This window comes from Scylla paramamosain, chromosome 20, assembly GCF_035594125.1.
Source record: "Scylla paramamosain isolate STU-SP2022 chromosome 20, ASM3559412v1, whole genome shotgun sequence".
Lineage (NCBI taxonomy): Eukaryota > Metazoa > Arthropoda > Malacostraca > Decapoda > Portunidae > Scylla > Scylla paramamosain.
Window position 1 is genome coordinate 3,412,810 of NC_087170.1, and position 16,417 is coordinate 3,429,226.

The 16,417-nt window shown below is 37.9% G+C and overlaps 1 protein-coding gene across 2 annotated transcripts in view; it reads left to right on the plus strand.

Moving 5' to 3' along the window:
* Window positions 1–346: 346 nt before the first annotated feature.
* LOC135110175 (uncharacterized) overlaps window positions 347–16,417 on the plus strand; it is a 95,385-nt gene continuing 79,314 nt past the window's right edge. For both annotated transcript variants that reach the window (XM_064022177.1, XM_064022176.1), the window contains exon 1: window positions 347–504. In XM_064022177.1, coding sequence (XP_063878247.1) covers window positions 477–504 — 28 coding nt within the window. In that variant the 5' untranslated portion in view covers window positions 347–476. The remainder of the gene's footprint in view (window positions 505–16,417) is intronic.

The following is a 16,417-nucleotide window of genomic DNA, read 5'->3' on the forward strand; positions in this document are numbered from 1 at the left end:
GGGGATATTTTTTTCCATTGCTTCTTGATACACTCTGCCCTATTCATTGCTGTCCTCTATTCTAGTTTTCTTCAGACCTAAAAATATAACTAAAATTATAAATAAAGATCTAAATATTTAGTGACTATTAGTAAAAATAAAACATTTCAATATCCCGTCACGATTTTTCTTTTTTTTTCTTTTTTTGTCATAAATGATAGACGTGATGCACGTATATGATAGTATGTTATTGTGTACAAAATTACTTCGATGTTCAGTTTGTTTTCACCTCGAACCAAAACACGACCGTTAACATTTGGAGACATTGTTCACTTTCTCACTAAAACAATGGAACCATCACTACGTCCCTCCTCTGCTGAACCTTTCCCGCCATGGCCCATATCGTACACACATGACTAGGTTCCCACCATGCACCTCCTTACATCAACGCCCCAAGAAGTCTAGAGCCACTAGAACACAACTACCTTTCAGCTGCCATGGGTGCCACCACTCCACTTGTGATAGGTTTGTGCTATTATTACTTGTTTTTAATTATATTATATATAAATATGATTTGTGTAGTCACGGCGTGCCTTATTAAGACAACACTCTGCCTAATCACATTACAGTACAAGACAACACTCTTCCTAATCACATTACAGTACAATCACCTCACGCACGTACACATTCACTGAAAAAGATTTCCGTTTAACGAGCCTAGGAGCCACCATCTGTCCCCAGGTCGGACCCCTTGCGTACCGAATGAAAGTGTCTTCACACTTCCCTTAACTGTTCTACATTAACTACAACATTCGCTGTGGATCATCACCTGTCCTTTAACAAACATAATTTTCTCACCGAAACATAGATATTTGAGGCTACTGACAGGAACTCCTTGAATCTCTCCTATTTTTTTTCTATCCTCATTTTTAATTCAAACCTGGAAGATGTGTCTGTGTGCACAACGACCTACCGTGGTTTCGTGACCATGTTCTGAATTTCCTACATCTCCCTTAGAATTCAGAGTCACTCACACTAAACTCATCTGTGTTGTATATCTCTCCTCTAAGATATCAAACTTCATTTTTTTTTTTTATTATTTATCTTTCAAAGTAGAGCACATCCTGAATAATTTCCATATCGAGATGATCTCCATTCTTGAATATTCTCATGTTCACCATCAGCTTCGGCTTTCACTTCCATTCGTATTCCTGACCGTCTTGGAAGTATGCCCAACATCCTTGACCTTTTTGTATGCAATTCCTCCGACGTTCAAAAATAAGAGATCTCATTAATTTTAGATGGCTTACTGATGTGATCTTTTGAGTGGAAAACCTTGGCACATACTCGTATACTGCAACATGAAGACGTAGCTCCTGGTTTAAAAAAGAAACAACACCCAACCATGCTTTCCACAAGTGGATTTGCTACACCCCGAACATGCGATGTGAGGCAGTACTTTAGCACAGCACTGTGTTATTCCTCCGCTGAGACGTACCTAGGGATATGTTAACAATATATGATACATCATTCATGTCTCCACATTTCCCTCACTGTTGCTTCATGGAGAGAGAGAGAGAGAGAGAGAGAGAGAGAGAGAGAGAGAGAGAGAGAGAGAGAGAGAGAGAGAGAGAGAGAGAGAGAGAGAGAGAGACGGAGAGAGAGAGACATCTTTTCAGTTGAGGTAAAACCTCGGATCGCTGGGGAGGGAAAAAAAAAATTATTGAGCGAAGGGGCATATTATATTAGGGCGCATTGGTATTACATCTAGGAAAAAAAAAATATTTGGATGCAGTAATAAACTTTATTTGGGTGATGAGTTCAGTAAAATCGTGTCTTTCATGTGTGCTGAAAATAGTTTGTTGACACATCACTAACAACGAAAATCGCCGCAATGGTGCATTTTTTTTTTTTTTGGTATCTTCTACCGGATTTTTTTTTTTTTCTATTTCACGCTAACTGCTCTTCTGATCTTGCTAACTGCATGCCTTCCCTCCTCCCATGCCTTCGATGCACAAAACTTTCTATTTTCTCTCACGCTTTTTTTTTTTTATTAAGTAGGAGTGACACTAGCCAAGGGCAACAAAAATCCAATAAAAAAAAAATGCCCACTGAAATGCCAGTCCCATAAAAGTGTCAAAGCAGTAGTCAAAAATTGATGAATAAGTTTCTTGAAACCTCCCTCTTGAAGGATTTCAAGTCATAGGAAGGTGGAAATACAGAAGCAGGCAGGGAGTTCCAGAGTTTACCAGAGAAAGAGATGAATGATTGAGAATACTGGTTAACTCTTGCGTTAGAGATGTGGACAGAATAGGGATGAGAGAAAGAAGAAAGTCTTGTGCAGCGAGGCCGCGGAAAGAGGGAAGGCATGCAGTTTGCAAGATCAAAAGAGCAGTTAGCATGAAAATAGCGGTAGAAGACAGCTAGATATGCAACATTGCGGCGGTGAGAGAGAGGCTGAAGACAGTCAGTTAGAGGAGCTTTTGATTCCACCCTGTCTAGAAGAGCAGTATGAGTGGAATCCCCCCAGACACGTGAAGCATACTCCATACATGGACGGATAAGGCCCTTGTACAGAGTTAGCAGCTGGGGGGGGCGGAGACGTCTCAGAACGCTTAACTTCATAGAAGCTGTTTTAGATAGAGATGAGATGTGAAATTTCCAGTTCAGATTATAAGTAAAGGACAGACCAAGGATGTTTTCTGCCCCAATCAGAAATTTTAGAAGGATCAGAAGTCAAGCGTTCTGTGGCTTCCCTGCGTGATATGTTTACTTCCTGAAGGGTTGGACGTCTATGAAAAGACGTGGAAAAGTGCAGGGTGGTATCATCAGTGTAGGAGTGGATAGGACAAGAAGTTTGGTTTAGAAGATCATTAATGAATAATAAGAAGAGAGTGGGTGACAGGACAGAACCCTGAGGAACACCACTGTTAATAGATTTAGGAGAAGAACAGTGACCGTCTACCACAGCATCAATAGAACGGTCAGAAAGGAAACTTGAGATAAAGTTACAGAGAGAAGGATAAAACCGTAGGAGGGTAGTTTGGAAATCAAAGCTTTGTGCCACACTCTATCAAAAGCTTTTGATATGTCCAAGGCAACAGCAAAAGTTTCACCAGAATCTCTAAAAGAGGATGACCAAGACTTAGTAGGGAAAGCCAGAAGATCACCAGTTGAGCGGCCTTGACGGAACCCATACTGGCGACCAGATAGAAGGCTGTGAAGTGATAGATGATTAAGAATCTTCCTGTTGAGAATAGATTAAAAAACTTTAGATAGGCAGGAAATTAAAGCAATAGGACGGTAGTTTAGATTAGAACGGTCATCCTTTTTAGGAACAGGTTGAATGTAGGCAAACTTCAAGCAAGAAGGAAAGGTAGATGTTGACAGACAGAGCTGAAAGAGTTTGACTAGGCAAGGTGCAAGCACGGAGGCACAGTTTCGGAGAACAATAGGAGGGACCCCATCAGGTCCATAAGCCTTCCGAGGGTTTAGGCCAGCGAGGGCATGGAAAACATCATTGCGAAGAATTTTAATACGTGGCATGAAGTAGTCAGAGGGTGGAGGAGAGGGAGGAACAAGCCCAGAATCGTCCAAGGTGGAGTTTTTAGCAAAGGTTTGAGCGAAGAGTTCAGCTTTAGAAATAGATGTGATAGCAGTGGTGCCATCTGGTTGAAATAGAGGAGGAAAAGAAGAAGAAGCAAAGTTATTGTAAGTATTTTTGGCTAGATGCCAGAAATCACGAGGGGAGTTGGATCTTGAAAGATTTTGACATTTTCTGTTAATGAAGGAGTTTTTGGCTAGTCGGAGGACAGACTTGGCATGGTTCCGTGCAGAAATATAAAGTGCATGAGATTCTGGTGATGGAAGGCTTAAGTACCTTTTGTGGGCCACCTCTCTATTCTGTTCACCATTCTCTATTCTGTCCACCATTCTAATGTAAGAGTTAATCAATATTATCAAGCACACTCCCTTTCTGTTAATCTTCGGAACTCTCTGCATAGTTTTGTACTTCCTTCTTCCTGTACCTCAAATTCAAGAAAGAGGTTTCAAGACAATTATGCTCTAAGTTTTCAGGATCGTATTTTGCTCTTTGGGTACTGGCACCTCAGTGGGCCTTTTTTTTTTTCCTTGTACGATGCCCTTCATATATATATATATATATATATATATATATATATATATATATATATATATATATATATATATATATATATATATATATATATATATATATATATATATATATATATATATATATGAGGAGCATCTTCCAAGGAATATATATATATATATATATATATATATATATATATATATATATATATATATATATATATATATATATATATATATAAAGGTATTACCTATGCCAACTGGAACTTTTATATATATATATATATATATATATATATATATATATATATATATATATATATATATATATATATATATATATATATATATATATTTTTTTTTTTTTTTTTTTTTTTTTTTTTTTTTATGTAGGAAGGATACTGGCCAAGGGCAACAAAAATCTAATAAAAAAAATGCCCACTGAAATGCCAGTCCCTAAAAGGGTCAAAGCAGTGGTCAAAAATTGGTGGATAAGTGTCTTGAAACCTCCCTCTTGAAGGAATTCAAGTCATAGGAAGGTGGAAATACAGAAGCAGGCAAGGAGTTCCAGAGTTTACCAGAGAAAGGGATGAATGATTGAGAATACTGGTTAACTCTTGCGTTAGAGAGGTGGACAGAATAGGAGTGAGAGAAAGAAGAAAGTCTTGTGCAGCGAGGCCGCGGAAGGAGTGGAGGCATGCAGTTAGCAAGATCAGAAGAGCAGTTAGCATGAAAATAGCGGTAGAAGACAGCAAGAGATGCAACATTGCGGCGGTGAGAGAGAGGCTGAAGACAGTCAGTTAGAGGAGAGGAGTTGATGAGACGAAAAGCTTTTGATTCCACCCTGTCTAGAACAGCAGTATGAGTGGAACCCCCCCAGACATGTGAAGCATACTCCATACATGGACGGATAAGGCCCTTGTACAGAGTTAGCAGCTGGGGGGGTGAGAAAAAACTGGCGGAGACGTCTCAGAACACCTAACTTCATAGAAGCCGTTTTAGCTAGAGATGAGATGTGAAGTTTCCAGTTCAGATTATAAGTAAAGGACAGACCGAGGATGTTCAGTGTAGAAGAGGGGGACAGTTGAGTGTCATTGAAGAAGAGGGGATAGTTGTCTGGAAGATTGTGTCGAGTTGATAGATGGAGGAATTGAGTTTTTGAGGCATTGAACAATACCAAGTTTGCTCTGCCCCAATCAGAAATTTTAGAAAGATCAGAAGTCAGGCGTTCTGTGGCTTCCCTGCGTGATATGTTTACCTCCTGAAGGGTTGGACGTCTATGAAAAGACGTGGAAAAGTGCAGGGTGGTATCATCAGCATAGGAGTGGATAGGACAAGAAGTTTGGTTTAGAAGATCATTAATGAATAATAAGAAGAGAGTGGGTGACAGGACAGAACCCTGAGGAACACCACAGTTAATAGATTTAGGAGAAGAACAATGACCGTCTACCACAGCAGCAATAGAACGGTCAGAAAGGAAACTTGAGATGAAGTTACAGAGAGAAGGATAGAAACCGTAGGAGGGTAGTTTGGAAATCAAAGCTTTGTGCCAGACTCTATCAAAGGCTTTTGATATGTCCAAGGCAACAGCAAAAGTTTCACCAAAGTCTCTAAAAGAGGATGACCAAGACTCAGTAAGGAAAGCCAGAAGATCACCAGTAGAGCGTCCTTGACGGAACCCATACTGGCGATCAGATAGAAGGTTGTGAAGTGATAGATGTTTAAGAATCTTCCTGTTGAGGATAGATTCAAAAACTTTAGATAAGCAGGAAATTAAAGCAATAGGACGGTAGTTTGAGGGATTAGAGCGGTCACCCTTTTTAGGAACAGGTTGAATGTAGGCAAACTTCCAGCAAGAAGGAAAGGTAGATGTTGACAGACAGAGCTGAAAGAGTTTGACTAGGCAAGGTGCAAGCACGGAGGCACAGTTTCGGAGAACAATAGGAGGGACCCCATCAGGTCCATAAGCCTTCTGAGGGTTTAGGCCAGCGAGGGCATGGAAAACATCATTACGAAGAATTTTAATACGAGGCATGAAGTAGTCAGAGGGTGGAGGAGAGGGAGGAACAAGCCCAGAATCATCCAAGGTAGAGTTTTTAGCAAAGGTTTGAGCAAAGAGTTCAGCTTTAGAAATAGATGTGATAGCAGTGGTGCCATCTGGTTGAAGTAGAGGAGGGAAAGAAGAAGAAGCAAAGTTATTGGAGATATTTTTGGCTAGATGCCAGAAATCACGAGGGGAGTTAGATCTTGAAAGGTTTTGACATTTTCTGTTAATGAAGGAGTTTTTGGCTAGTTGGAGAACAGACTTGGCATGGTTCCGGGCAGAAATATAAAGTGCATGAGATTCTGGTGAAGGAAGGCTTAAGTACCTTTTGTGGGCCACCTCTCTATCATGTATAGCACGAGAACAAGCTGTGTTAAACCAAGGTTTAGAAGGTTTAGGACGAGAAAAAGAGTGAGGAATGTACGCCTCCATGCCAGACACTATCACCTCTGTTATGCGCTCAGCACACAAAGACGGGTCTCTGACACGGAAGCAGTAGTCATTCCAAGGAAAATCAGCAAAATACCGCCTCAGGTCCCCCCAACTAGCAGAGGCAAAACGCCAGAGGCACCTTCGCTTAGGGGGATCCTGAGGAGGGATTGGAGTGATAGGACAAGATAAAGATATGAGATTGTGATCGGAGGAGCCCAACGGAGAAGAAAGGGTGACAGCATAAGCAGAAGGATTAGAGGTCAGGAAAAGGTCAAGAATGTTGGGCGTATCTCCAAGACGGTCAGGAATACGAGTAGGGTGTTGCACCAATTGCTCTAGGTCATGGAGGATAGCAAAGTTGTAGGCTAGTTCACCAGGATGGTCAGTGAAGGGAGAGGAAAGCCAAAGCTGGTGGTGAACATTGAAGTCTCCAAGAATGGAGATCTCTGCAAAAGGGAAGAGGGTCAGAATGTGCTCCACTTTGGAAGTTAAGTAGTCAAAGAATTTCTTATAGTCAGAGGAGTTAGGAGAGAGGTATACAGCACAGATAAATTTAGTATGAGAATGACTCTGTAGTCGAAGCCAGATGGTGGAAAACTCGGAAGATTCAAGAGCGTGGGCACGAGAGCAGGTTAAGTCATTCCGCACATAAACGCAGCATCCAGCTTTGGATCAAAAATGAGGATAGAGAAAGTAGGAGGGAACAGAAAAGGGGCTATTGTCAGTTGCCTCAGACACCTGAGTTTCAGTGAGGAAAAGAAGATGAGGTTTAGAAGAGGAGAGGTGGTGTTCTACAGATTGAAAATTAGATCTTAGACCGCGAATGTTGCAGAAGTTAATGAAGAAAAAGTTGAGGGGGGTGTCAAGACACTTACGGTCGTCGACGGAAAGGCAGTCCGACCTGGGGACATTTATGGTCCCCTCCCCAGATGGGGACTCCGAGGCTGGTGTAGGAGTCGCCATGATTTTAAAATTTTTTGAGTGAAGGGTGTGTGTGTTATTAGGTGCTTGTAGTTTTGTGTGGAGGAAGAGAGTTGTCTTTAGAGGGCAGGCTGTGACTACCCCCTTGTGTTGTGAGACACAAAGGGAAACGTTCAGTGAGGTCACAGCTGGGTTTAATGATAAGTTCACAGCACCCCCTGAACAGTGCTTTAGACCTCACTGGGAGTAATTATCGTTTCGGCAGGTGTCTACTGCCTCCTCCTGGTATATATATATATATATATATATATATATATATATATATATATATATATATATATATATATATATATATATATATATATATATATATATATATATATATATACATATATTATATATATATATATATATATATATATATATATATATATATATATATATATATATATATATATATATATATATATATATATATATATATAAAGGTATTACCTATGCCAACTGGAACTTTTATTTTTTTTTAATTTTTGTAGGAGGGCCACTGCCCAAGGGCAACAAAACTGCATTAAAAAAAAAAAAAAAAGCCCACTGAAGTGCCGGTTCCCAAACAGACTCGAAAGTGGTCGTCAAAAATTACTTGACTTCACTTGAGTTGAAAGAGTTTAAGTCGTCGAATGGTGGAAATAGAGAAGCAGGCAGGGAGTTCCAGAGTTTACTAGAAAAAAAGAATTCATTATTGAGAATGCTGGTTAACTCTTGTATTAGAGAGGTGGAGAGGGGTGAGAGGTGAGAGAAATTGGTGAGAGAAAGAAGAAAGTCTTGTGCAGCGAGGCCGCTGAAGGAGGGAAGAAATGTAATTAGCAAGATCAGAAGAGCAGTTGGCATGAAAATAGCGGTTGAAGATACCAAGAGAAGCAACATTGCGGCGATGAGAGAGGCTCAGTCAGAGGACAGGAGTTGATAAGACGAAAAGTTTTTGATTCCACCCTGTTTAAAAATTTGTTGAGCAACTTTATGCTACAATTTTAGCAATTAAAGTAGACCGGACAAACCAGATACACATGAACTTCAAGATCCCTAGGCAATATTGGAGAATTTCGTCTGCGCTTTGTATACACAGATATATATATATATATATATATATATATATATATATATATATATATATATATATATATATATATATATATATATATATATATATATATATATATATATATATATATATATATATATATACGAGTATATACTCGTATATATATATATTTTTTTTTTTTTTTTTTTTTTTTTTTTTTAAGTGTTGTGGTTGAAGTAGAACTTCAAGAAAGTTCTCTCTCTCTTGACGAAACACAAACAACTTGTAACCACATTTTCGCGGTCAAAGAATTGCCTGCTATGTTGGCACCCAAATGAAGTGGAGTACTGGCGCCAAATGAAATAACAACGCACATATTTTTGCGCCCAAATGAAATGCTCCTGAGCGAAGAGTGTCTGACCCAGGTAAAATACCGATTGATTTAAAAGGGTCATATAACGGCGCTACAAAATTATATAAAAGTGACGAAACTTTGGTAAAAGAAAAAGAGGAAAGGAAAAAAATATATATATACTAAAGGCAATTAAAATTGCAGTGTAAAATAAATGGTAATAACAAAATTGCGGTAGGCTGAAAGCTAAAATTCGCTAAATATGGCAAACCATTACAAAAAATTGAATTAAAACTACGTATATGCCGATATTAGATGCTGTGGAGGAAGCAAGCATATTCTCCACAAAGAGGAGCACCGCATGTCCCGTGGTGAGACGTTCCTCCCGACATGAACGAGAAACGGAAAGTCCCATTTTCTCCACGACAGTGACGAGGTGCCACTCACTCAAGTTTCCAAAAATGGCCTAGGTAGAAGAAGCGTGGTTCATTCAACGTGCACAGCTTCTCAGATGGAAATAATCAACCAACTACATGATCATTTAGACCTAAACTCGATTTCTAAATACTATGAATTAAATTCTTACAACAGCGTTAGTCTTCAAGATTCGTGTAAATTTAATTTACTTTATTTAAATTTATGTTCCTTTCCCAAAAATTATGATCTAATAACTTAATTTTCATTCAACCTTTGCTCCCCCCCATGTCCTTGCTGTTTCAGAAACTTGGCTTTCTAGCAACAAAAAAAAAAAAAAAAAAAAAAACTCTATCAGCTTGATGGTTATTACGCTTACCATCTTGTTAGACAGACGTGCTCAGGGAAGAATTCCAGTCTTTGTTGCTGACATCATCATTCAGGATAGTTACATGATCTTCCAGTAGCCAATGAAATTATTGAAATTAATAAAATTTAAATCAGTACAGAATCTCTTAACTATTTGTGCAATATTCAGGACTAAAAGTAAGCATGTGGCAGTTGATAAATTTACACATATTCTTTGTTTATTATTACATAATAATATTCACAACAATAAAGTAATACTAACTGGAGATTTTAACATTAAATTACTAGAATACACAATACATTCTCCTATCAATAATTTCTACCTTCACTCCAAATATATATATATATATATATATATATATATATATATATATATATATATATATATATATATATATATATATATATATATATATATATATATATATATATATATATATATATATATATATACACACACACACACAATTTTCATTTATTTATTTATTTTTTTTTTTTTTTTTACCTCATAAGCAGACCCAACTGATTCCTTGATAGTTTAAGTATGACTCAACCCTCACTCGTTGATCATATATATATATATATATATATATATATATATATATATATATATATATATATATATATATATATATATATATATATATATATATATATATATATATATATATATATATATATATATATATATATATATATATATATATATATATATATATATATATATACACACACACACAATTTTCATTTATTTATTTATTTATTTTTTTTTTTACCTCATAAGTAGACCCAACTGATTCCTTGATAGTTTAAGTATGACTCAACCCTCACTCGTTGATCATATATATATATATATATATATATATATATATATATATATATATATATATATATATATATATATATATATATATATATATACATATATATATATATATATATATATATATATATATATATATATATATATATATATATATATATATATATATATATATATATATATATATATATAAATATATATATATATATATATATATATATATATATATATATATATATATATATATATATATATATATATATATATATATATATATATATATACATATATATATATATATATATATATATATATATATATATATATATATATATATATATATATATATATATATATATATATATATATATTTTTTTTTTTTTTTTTATGTGGGAGGGACACTGGCCAAGGTCAATAAAAATACAATAATAAAAAAAAATGCCCACTGAGATGTCAATCCCATAAAAGGGTCCAAAGCTGTAGTCAAAAATTGAAGGTTAAGTGTCTTGAAACCTCGCTCTTGAAGGAAATCAAGTCATAGGAAGGTGGAAATACAGATGCAGACAGGAAATTCCAGAGTTTACCAGAGAAAGGGACGAATGATTGAGAATACTGGTTAACTCTTTCATTAGAGAGGTGGATAGAATAGTGGTGAGAGAAAGAAGATAGTCTTGTGCAGCAAGGCCGCGTGAGGAAGGAAGGCATGCAGTTAGCAAGATCAGAAGAGCAACCAGCATGAAAATAGCGATAAAAGACAGCTAGAAATGCAACACTGCGGCGATGAGACAGAGGTTGAAGACAGTCAGTTAGAAGAGAGGAATTCATGAGACGAAAAGCTTTTGATTCCACCCTATCTAGAGGAGTGGTATGAATGGACTCCCCCCCCCCCAGACATATGAAGGATACTCTATACATATACGGATAATGCCCTTCTACAGAGTTAGTAATTGGGTGGGTGGTGAAAAAAAACAGGCGGAGACGTCGCTGAACGCCTAACTTCATAGAAGTTGTTTTTAGCTAGAGATGAGATGTGAAGTTTCAAGTTCAGATTATAAGTAAAGGACAGACCAAGGATGTTCAGTGTAGAAGAGGGGGACAGTTGAGTGTCATTAAAGAAGAGGGGATTATTATTATTATTATTATTAAACATAACGGAGAAGGCAGAGTGGGACGAGCGCAAGCGCTATAAGTTGCCAGATGACAACCCCCACCCACCTTGACCGTAGAAAGAAGAAAGGAAAAGCAATTAGCACAATAGTAGGATGAAATCAGAGCAGGAGGAGAAAATAGGTTAAACAATTATAAAGAACGCCTCAACGAACTGAGAATTATTAAAACTCACAAAAAAATTCAACAAAAAAAATCAACAATTCTGACTTATTTAATATATGTCAGACAACACGAGTAAATGTAGTATAACTACTTAAAACTTGATGGAATAAAATCACAGGTATAGTTACATAATTTATCACAGGTATAGCTGCAAAAGCAACCAGAGTTTAATTGACTAGACTCTTCAAGATTTTGTTCGAAGCAGACTTGAATTTTTGCACATCACTCGCAGTGCATGTGCCCTTGTCAAGCATGTTCCAAAGTCTTACAGCACAAGGAACAAAGCTTCGCTGAAACTGACTGGTGTGACACCTAACCTGCTGTAAGCAGCGCGCATGTGAATTTGACGCAAGTCGAGTGTTTCTGGTGGGCACAAATGCATTTGGGATGGAGGCATTCAGCGGGTGAAGCTGGTTGGCATGGATTTTATATAGCATGCAGACACTGCTGACATTGCGTCGGTGACCAAGATCCCAAGCTGCTTCGCCACCACAGAGGAACCTAGCGGAGGAGACAACTCTGTCAATGAGACGGAGGTGGGAGACAGCTGCGGAAGACCACACAGGAGCACAATACTCCAGCAGTGGAAGAATAAAACACCGAAAGCAGCTGGCAGAGATAGACTGGTCACCAAAAATCCGGTAAGCCTTCCTCAAAACGCCAAGCTTTTGCGAGGCAGAACTGACAAGACGCCTGATGTGCCGTTCAAAAGACAGTTTTGAGTCGAATCTGACACCCAAAATATCAAGCTCATCACATACTGTCACATACTGTCTGGAAGGTTATGTCGAGATTATATGTCCATATAAATCGCATATTCCCATTTTTCTAACTCTCAAAAAAACATTTTCTTTATATGTGTTGCCTATCTATACGCAGTACGCAGTTCAGCACTACAAATGTTACGTACTTATAGGCATATAAAAGTGGTTCAAAATTAACCTTATTGAAAATTATGGGAAAATAGACTGTATGGACAAAGTATGGAAAAAAAAACTGTTATTCGCAAATGATCCTTTTTGAAAGTTATAAGAAAATAAACGATGATCGAAGTACTGAAAAATAAATTTTATGCCAATGCAAGCGTTGTTGGGGCAAAAAGTCACTAACATCACGGTGTATATTATCAGTTGTAGGAAACAAAAACAGGAGACAGAGAGACAAGCCAGACAGAGCTGTCCGACCTGAGAAGGTCAGGACAGTACTCGTTAAATAGAGTTTGACACTTTTAATGCAGCTCAGAATATGTTGATCGTGCATATGGGACAACGACAAAACGAGCAGGGAATGAAATACATCATCCTTTGCCAGTGTTTCGCTACTAACAACCACCTTTCTTCTTCTTCTTTTTCTAATGTACTTTATTATTATTATTATTATTGTTGTTGTTGTTGTTGTTGTTTTATCACTATTATCATGATTATTTTTATATTTTAATGCCAATCATTATCTTCCACACAAACAGATAATGATAATAAATGATAATGCTCTTGACCTTGATGATAAGTAAAAATCAAACCAACACAGTGACATTGATTGCTTGTTAAATGTCTTCACTTTGTAAGAATACCTTATCAACAGCTGCGTTAGTTGCGTGAACAGTGGTAACGAAGCAGACGACCTCTCCTGTCGCCTTTATATGTTAACTGAATAGATTTATTGTTCATTCAATTAGGCCTGGACATCACATACACATTTCCGCAGTAAACTTTATCCTCTAGTTCACTTGCAGCATCCCTCGGTGAACAATAACTTTCACCAGCAGATAGCCTAACATAATTCAAACATAATTCAATATTTCTTGCATCTAAATCTTTCCCATTATATATATATATATATATATATATATATATATATATATATATATATATATATATATATATATATATATATATATATATATATACGAATATATATATATATATATATATTTTTTTTTTTTTTTTTTTTTTTTATTTATTTTTTTTTACGCAACCACTCCTAATATTAGAGTTATAGATTTTTTTTCTTTTATATAGGAAGAACACTGGCCAAGGGCAACATAAATTCAATAAAAAAAATGCCCACTGAAATGTCAGTCCCATAAAAGAGTCAAAGCAGTAGTGAAAAACTGACGAATAAGTGTCTTGAAACCTCCCTCTTGAAGGAATTCAAGTCATAGGAAGGTGGAAATACAGAAGCAGGCAGGGAGTTCAGAGTTTACCAGAGAAAGGGATGAATGATTGAAAATACTGGTTAACTCTTGCGTTAGAGAGGTGGACAGAATAGGGGTGAGAGAAAGAAGAAAGTCTTGTGCAGCGAGGCCGCGGGAGGAAGGGAGGCATGCAGTTAGCAAGATCAGAAGAGCAGTTGGCATGAAAATAGCCGTAGAAGACAGCTAGAGATGCAACATGGCGGCGGTGAGAGAGAGCCTGAAGACAGTCAGTTGATGACACGAAAAGCTTTTGATTCCACCCTGTCTAGAAGACCAGGATGAGTGGAAACCCCCCCCCCTCCCCAGACATGTAAAGCATACTCCATACATGGACGGATAAGGCCCTTGTACAGAATTACCAACTAGGCTGGGTGAGCAAAACTGGCGGAGACGTCTCAGAACACCTAACTTCATAGAAGTTGTTTTAGCTAGAGATGAGATGTGAAGTTTCCAGTTCAGATTATAAGTAAAGGACAGACCGAGGATGCTCAGTGTAGAAGAGGGGGACAGTTGAATGTCATTAAAGAAGAGGGGATGGTTGTCTGGAAGGATGTGTCGAGTTGACAGATGGAGGAATTGAGTTTTTGAGGCATTGAACAATACCAAGTTTGCTCTGCCCCAATCAGAACATTTAGAAAGATCAGAAATCAAGCGTTCTGTGGCTTCCCTGCGTGAAATGTTTACCTACTGAAGGGGTGGACGCCTATGAAAAGACGTGGAAAAGTGCATGGTGGTATCATCAGCGTAGGAGTGGATAGGAAAGGAAGTTTGATTTAGAAGATCATTAATGAATAATAAGAAGAGAGTGGGTCACAGGACAGAACCCTGAGGAACACCACTGTTAATAGATTTAGGAGAAGAGCAGTGACCGTCTACCACAGCAGCAATAGAACGGTCAGAAAGGAAACTTGAGAGGAAGTTACAGAGAGAAGGATAGATGCCATAGCAGGGTAGTTTGAAAATCAAAACTTTGTGCCAGACTCTATCAAAAGCTTTTGATATGTCCAAGGCAACAGCAAAAAGTTTCACCAAAATCTCTAAAAGAGGATGACCAAGACTCAGTAAGGAAAGCCAGAAGATCACCAGTAGAATGGCCTTGACGGAACCCATACTGGCGATCAGATAGATGGTTGTGAAGTGATAGATGTTTAAGAGTCTTCCTGTTGAGGATAGCCTCAAAAATTTTAGATAGGCAGGAAATTAAAGCAATAGGGCGGTAGTTTTTTTTTAGGAACAAGTTGAATGTAGGCAAACTTCCAGCAAGAAGGAAAGGTAGATGTTGACAGAGCTGAAAGAGTTTGACTAGGCAATGTGCAAGCACGGAAGCAGAGTTTCGGAGAACAATAGGAGGGACCCCATCAGGTCCATAAGCCTTCCGAAGATTTACGCCAGCGAGGGCATAGAAAACACCATTGCGAAGAATTTTAGTAGGTGGTATGAAATAGTCAGAGGGTGAAGGAGAGGGAGGAACAAGCCCAGAATCGTCAAAGGTAGAGATTTTAGCAAAGATCTGAGCGAAGAGATCAGCTTTAGAAATAGATGTGATAGCAGTGGTGCCATCTGGTTGATATAGAGGAGGGAAAGAAGAAGCAAAGTTATTGGAAATATTTTTGGCTACATACCAGAAGTCACGAGGAGAGTTAGATTTTGAAAGGTTTTGACACCTTCTGTTAATGAAGGAGTTTTTGGCTAGTTGGAGAACGGACTTGGCATGGTTCCCGGCAGAAATATAAAGTGCATGAGATTCTGGTGATGGAAGGCCTTTTGTGGGCCACCTCTCTGTCATGTATAGCACGAGAACAAGCTGTGTTAAACCAAGGTTTAGAAGGTTTAGAACGATAAAACGAGTGAGGAATATACGCCTCCATGCCAGACACTTATCACCTCTGTTATGTGCTCAGCACACAAAGACGGGTCCCTGACACGGGAGCAGTAGTCATTCCAAGGAAAATCAGCAAAATACCTCCTCAGGTCTCCCCAAATAGCAGGAGCAAAACGCCAGAGGCACCTTCGCTTAGGGAGATCCTGAGAAGGGATCGGAGCAATTGGACAAGATACAGATATGAGATTGTGATCGGAGGAGCCCAACGGAGAAGAAAGGGTGACAGCATAAGCAGAAAGATTAGAGGTCAGGAAAAGGTCAAGAATGTTGGGCGTATCTCCAAGACGGTCTGGAATACGAGTAGGGTTTTGCACCAATTGCTCTAGGTCGTGGAGGATAGCAAAGTTGCAGGCTAGTTCACCAGGATGGTCAGTGAAGGGAGAGGAAAGCCAAAGCTGGTGGTGAACATTTACGTCTCCAAGAATGGAGATCTCTGCATAAGGGAAGAGGGTCAGAATGTGCTCCACTTTGGACGTTAAGT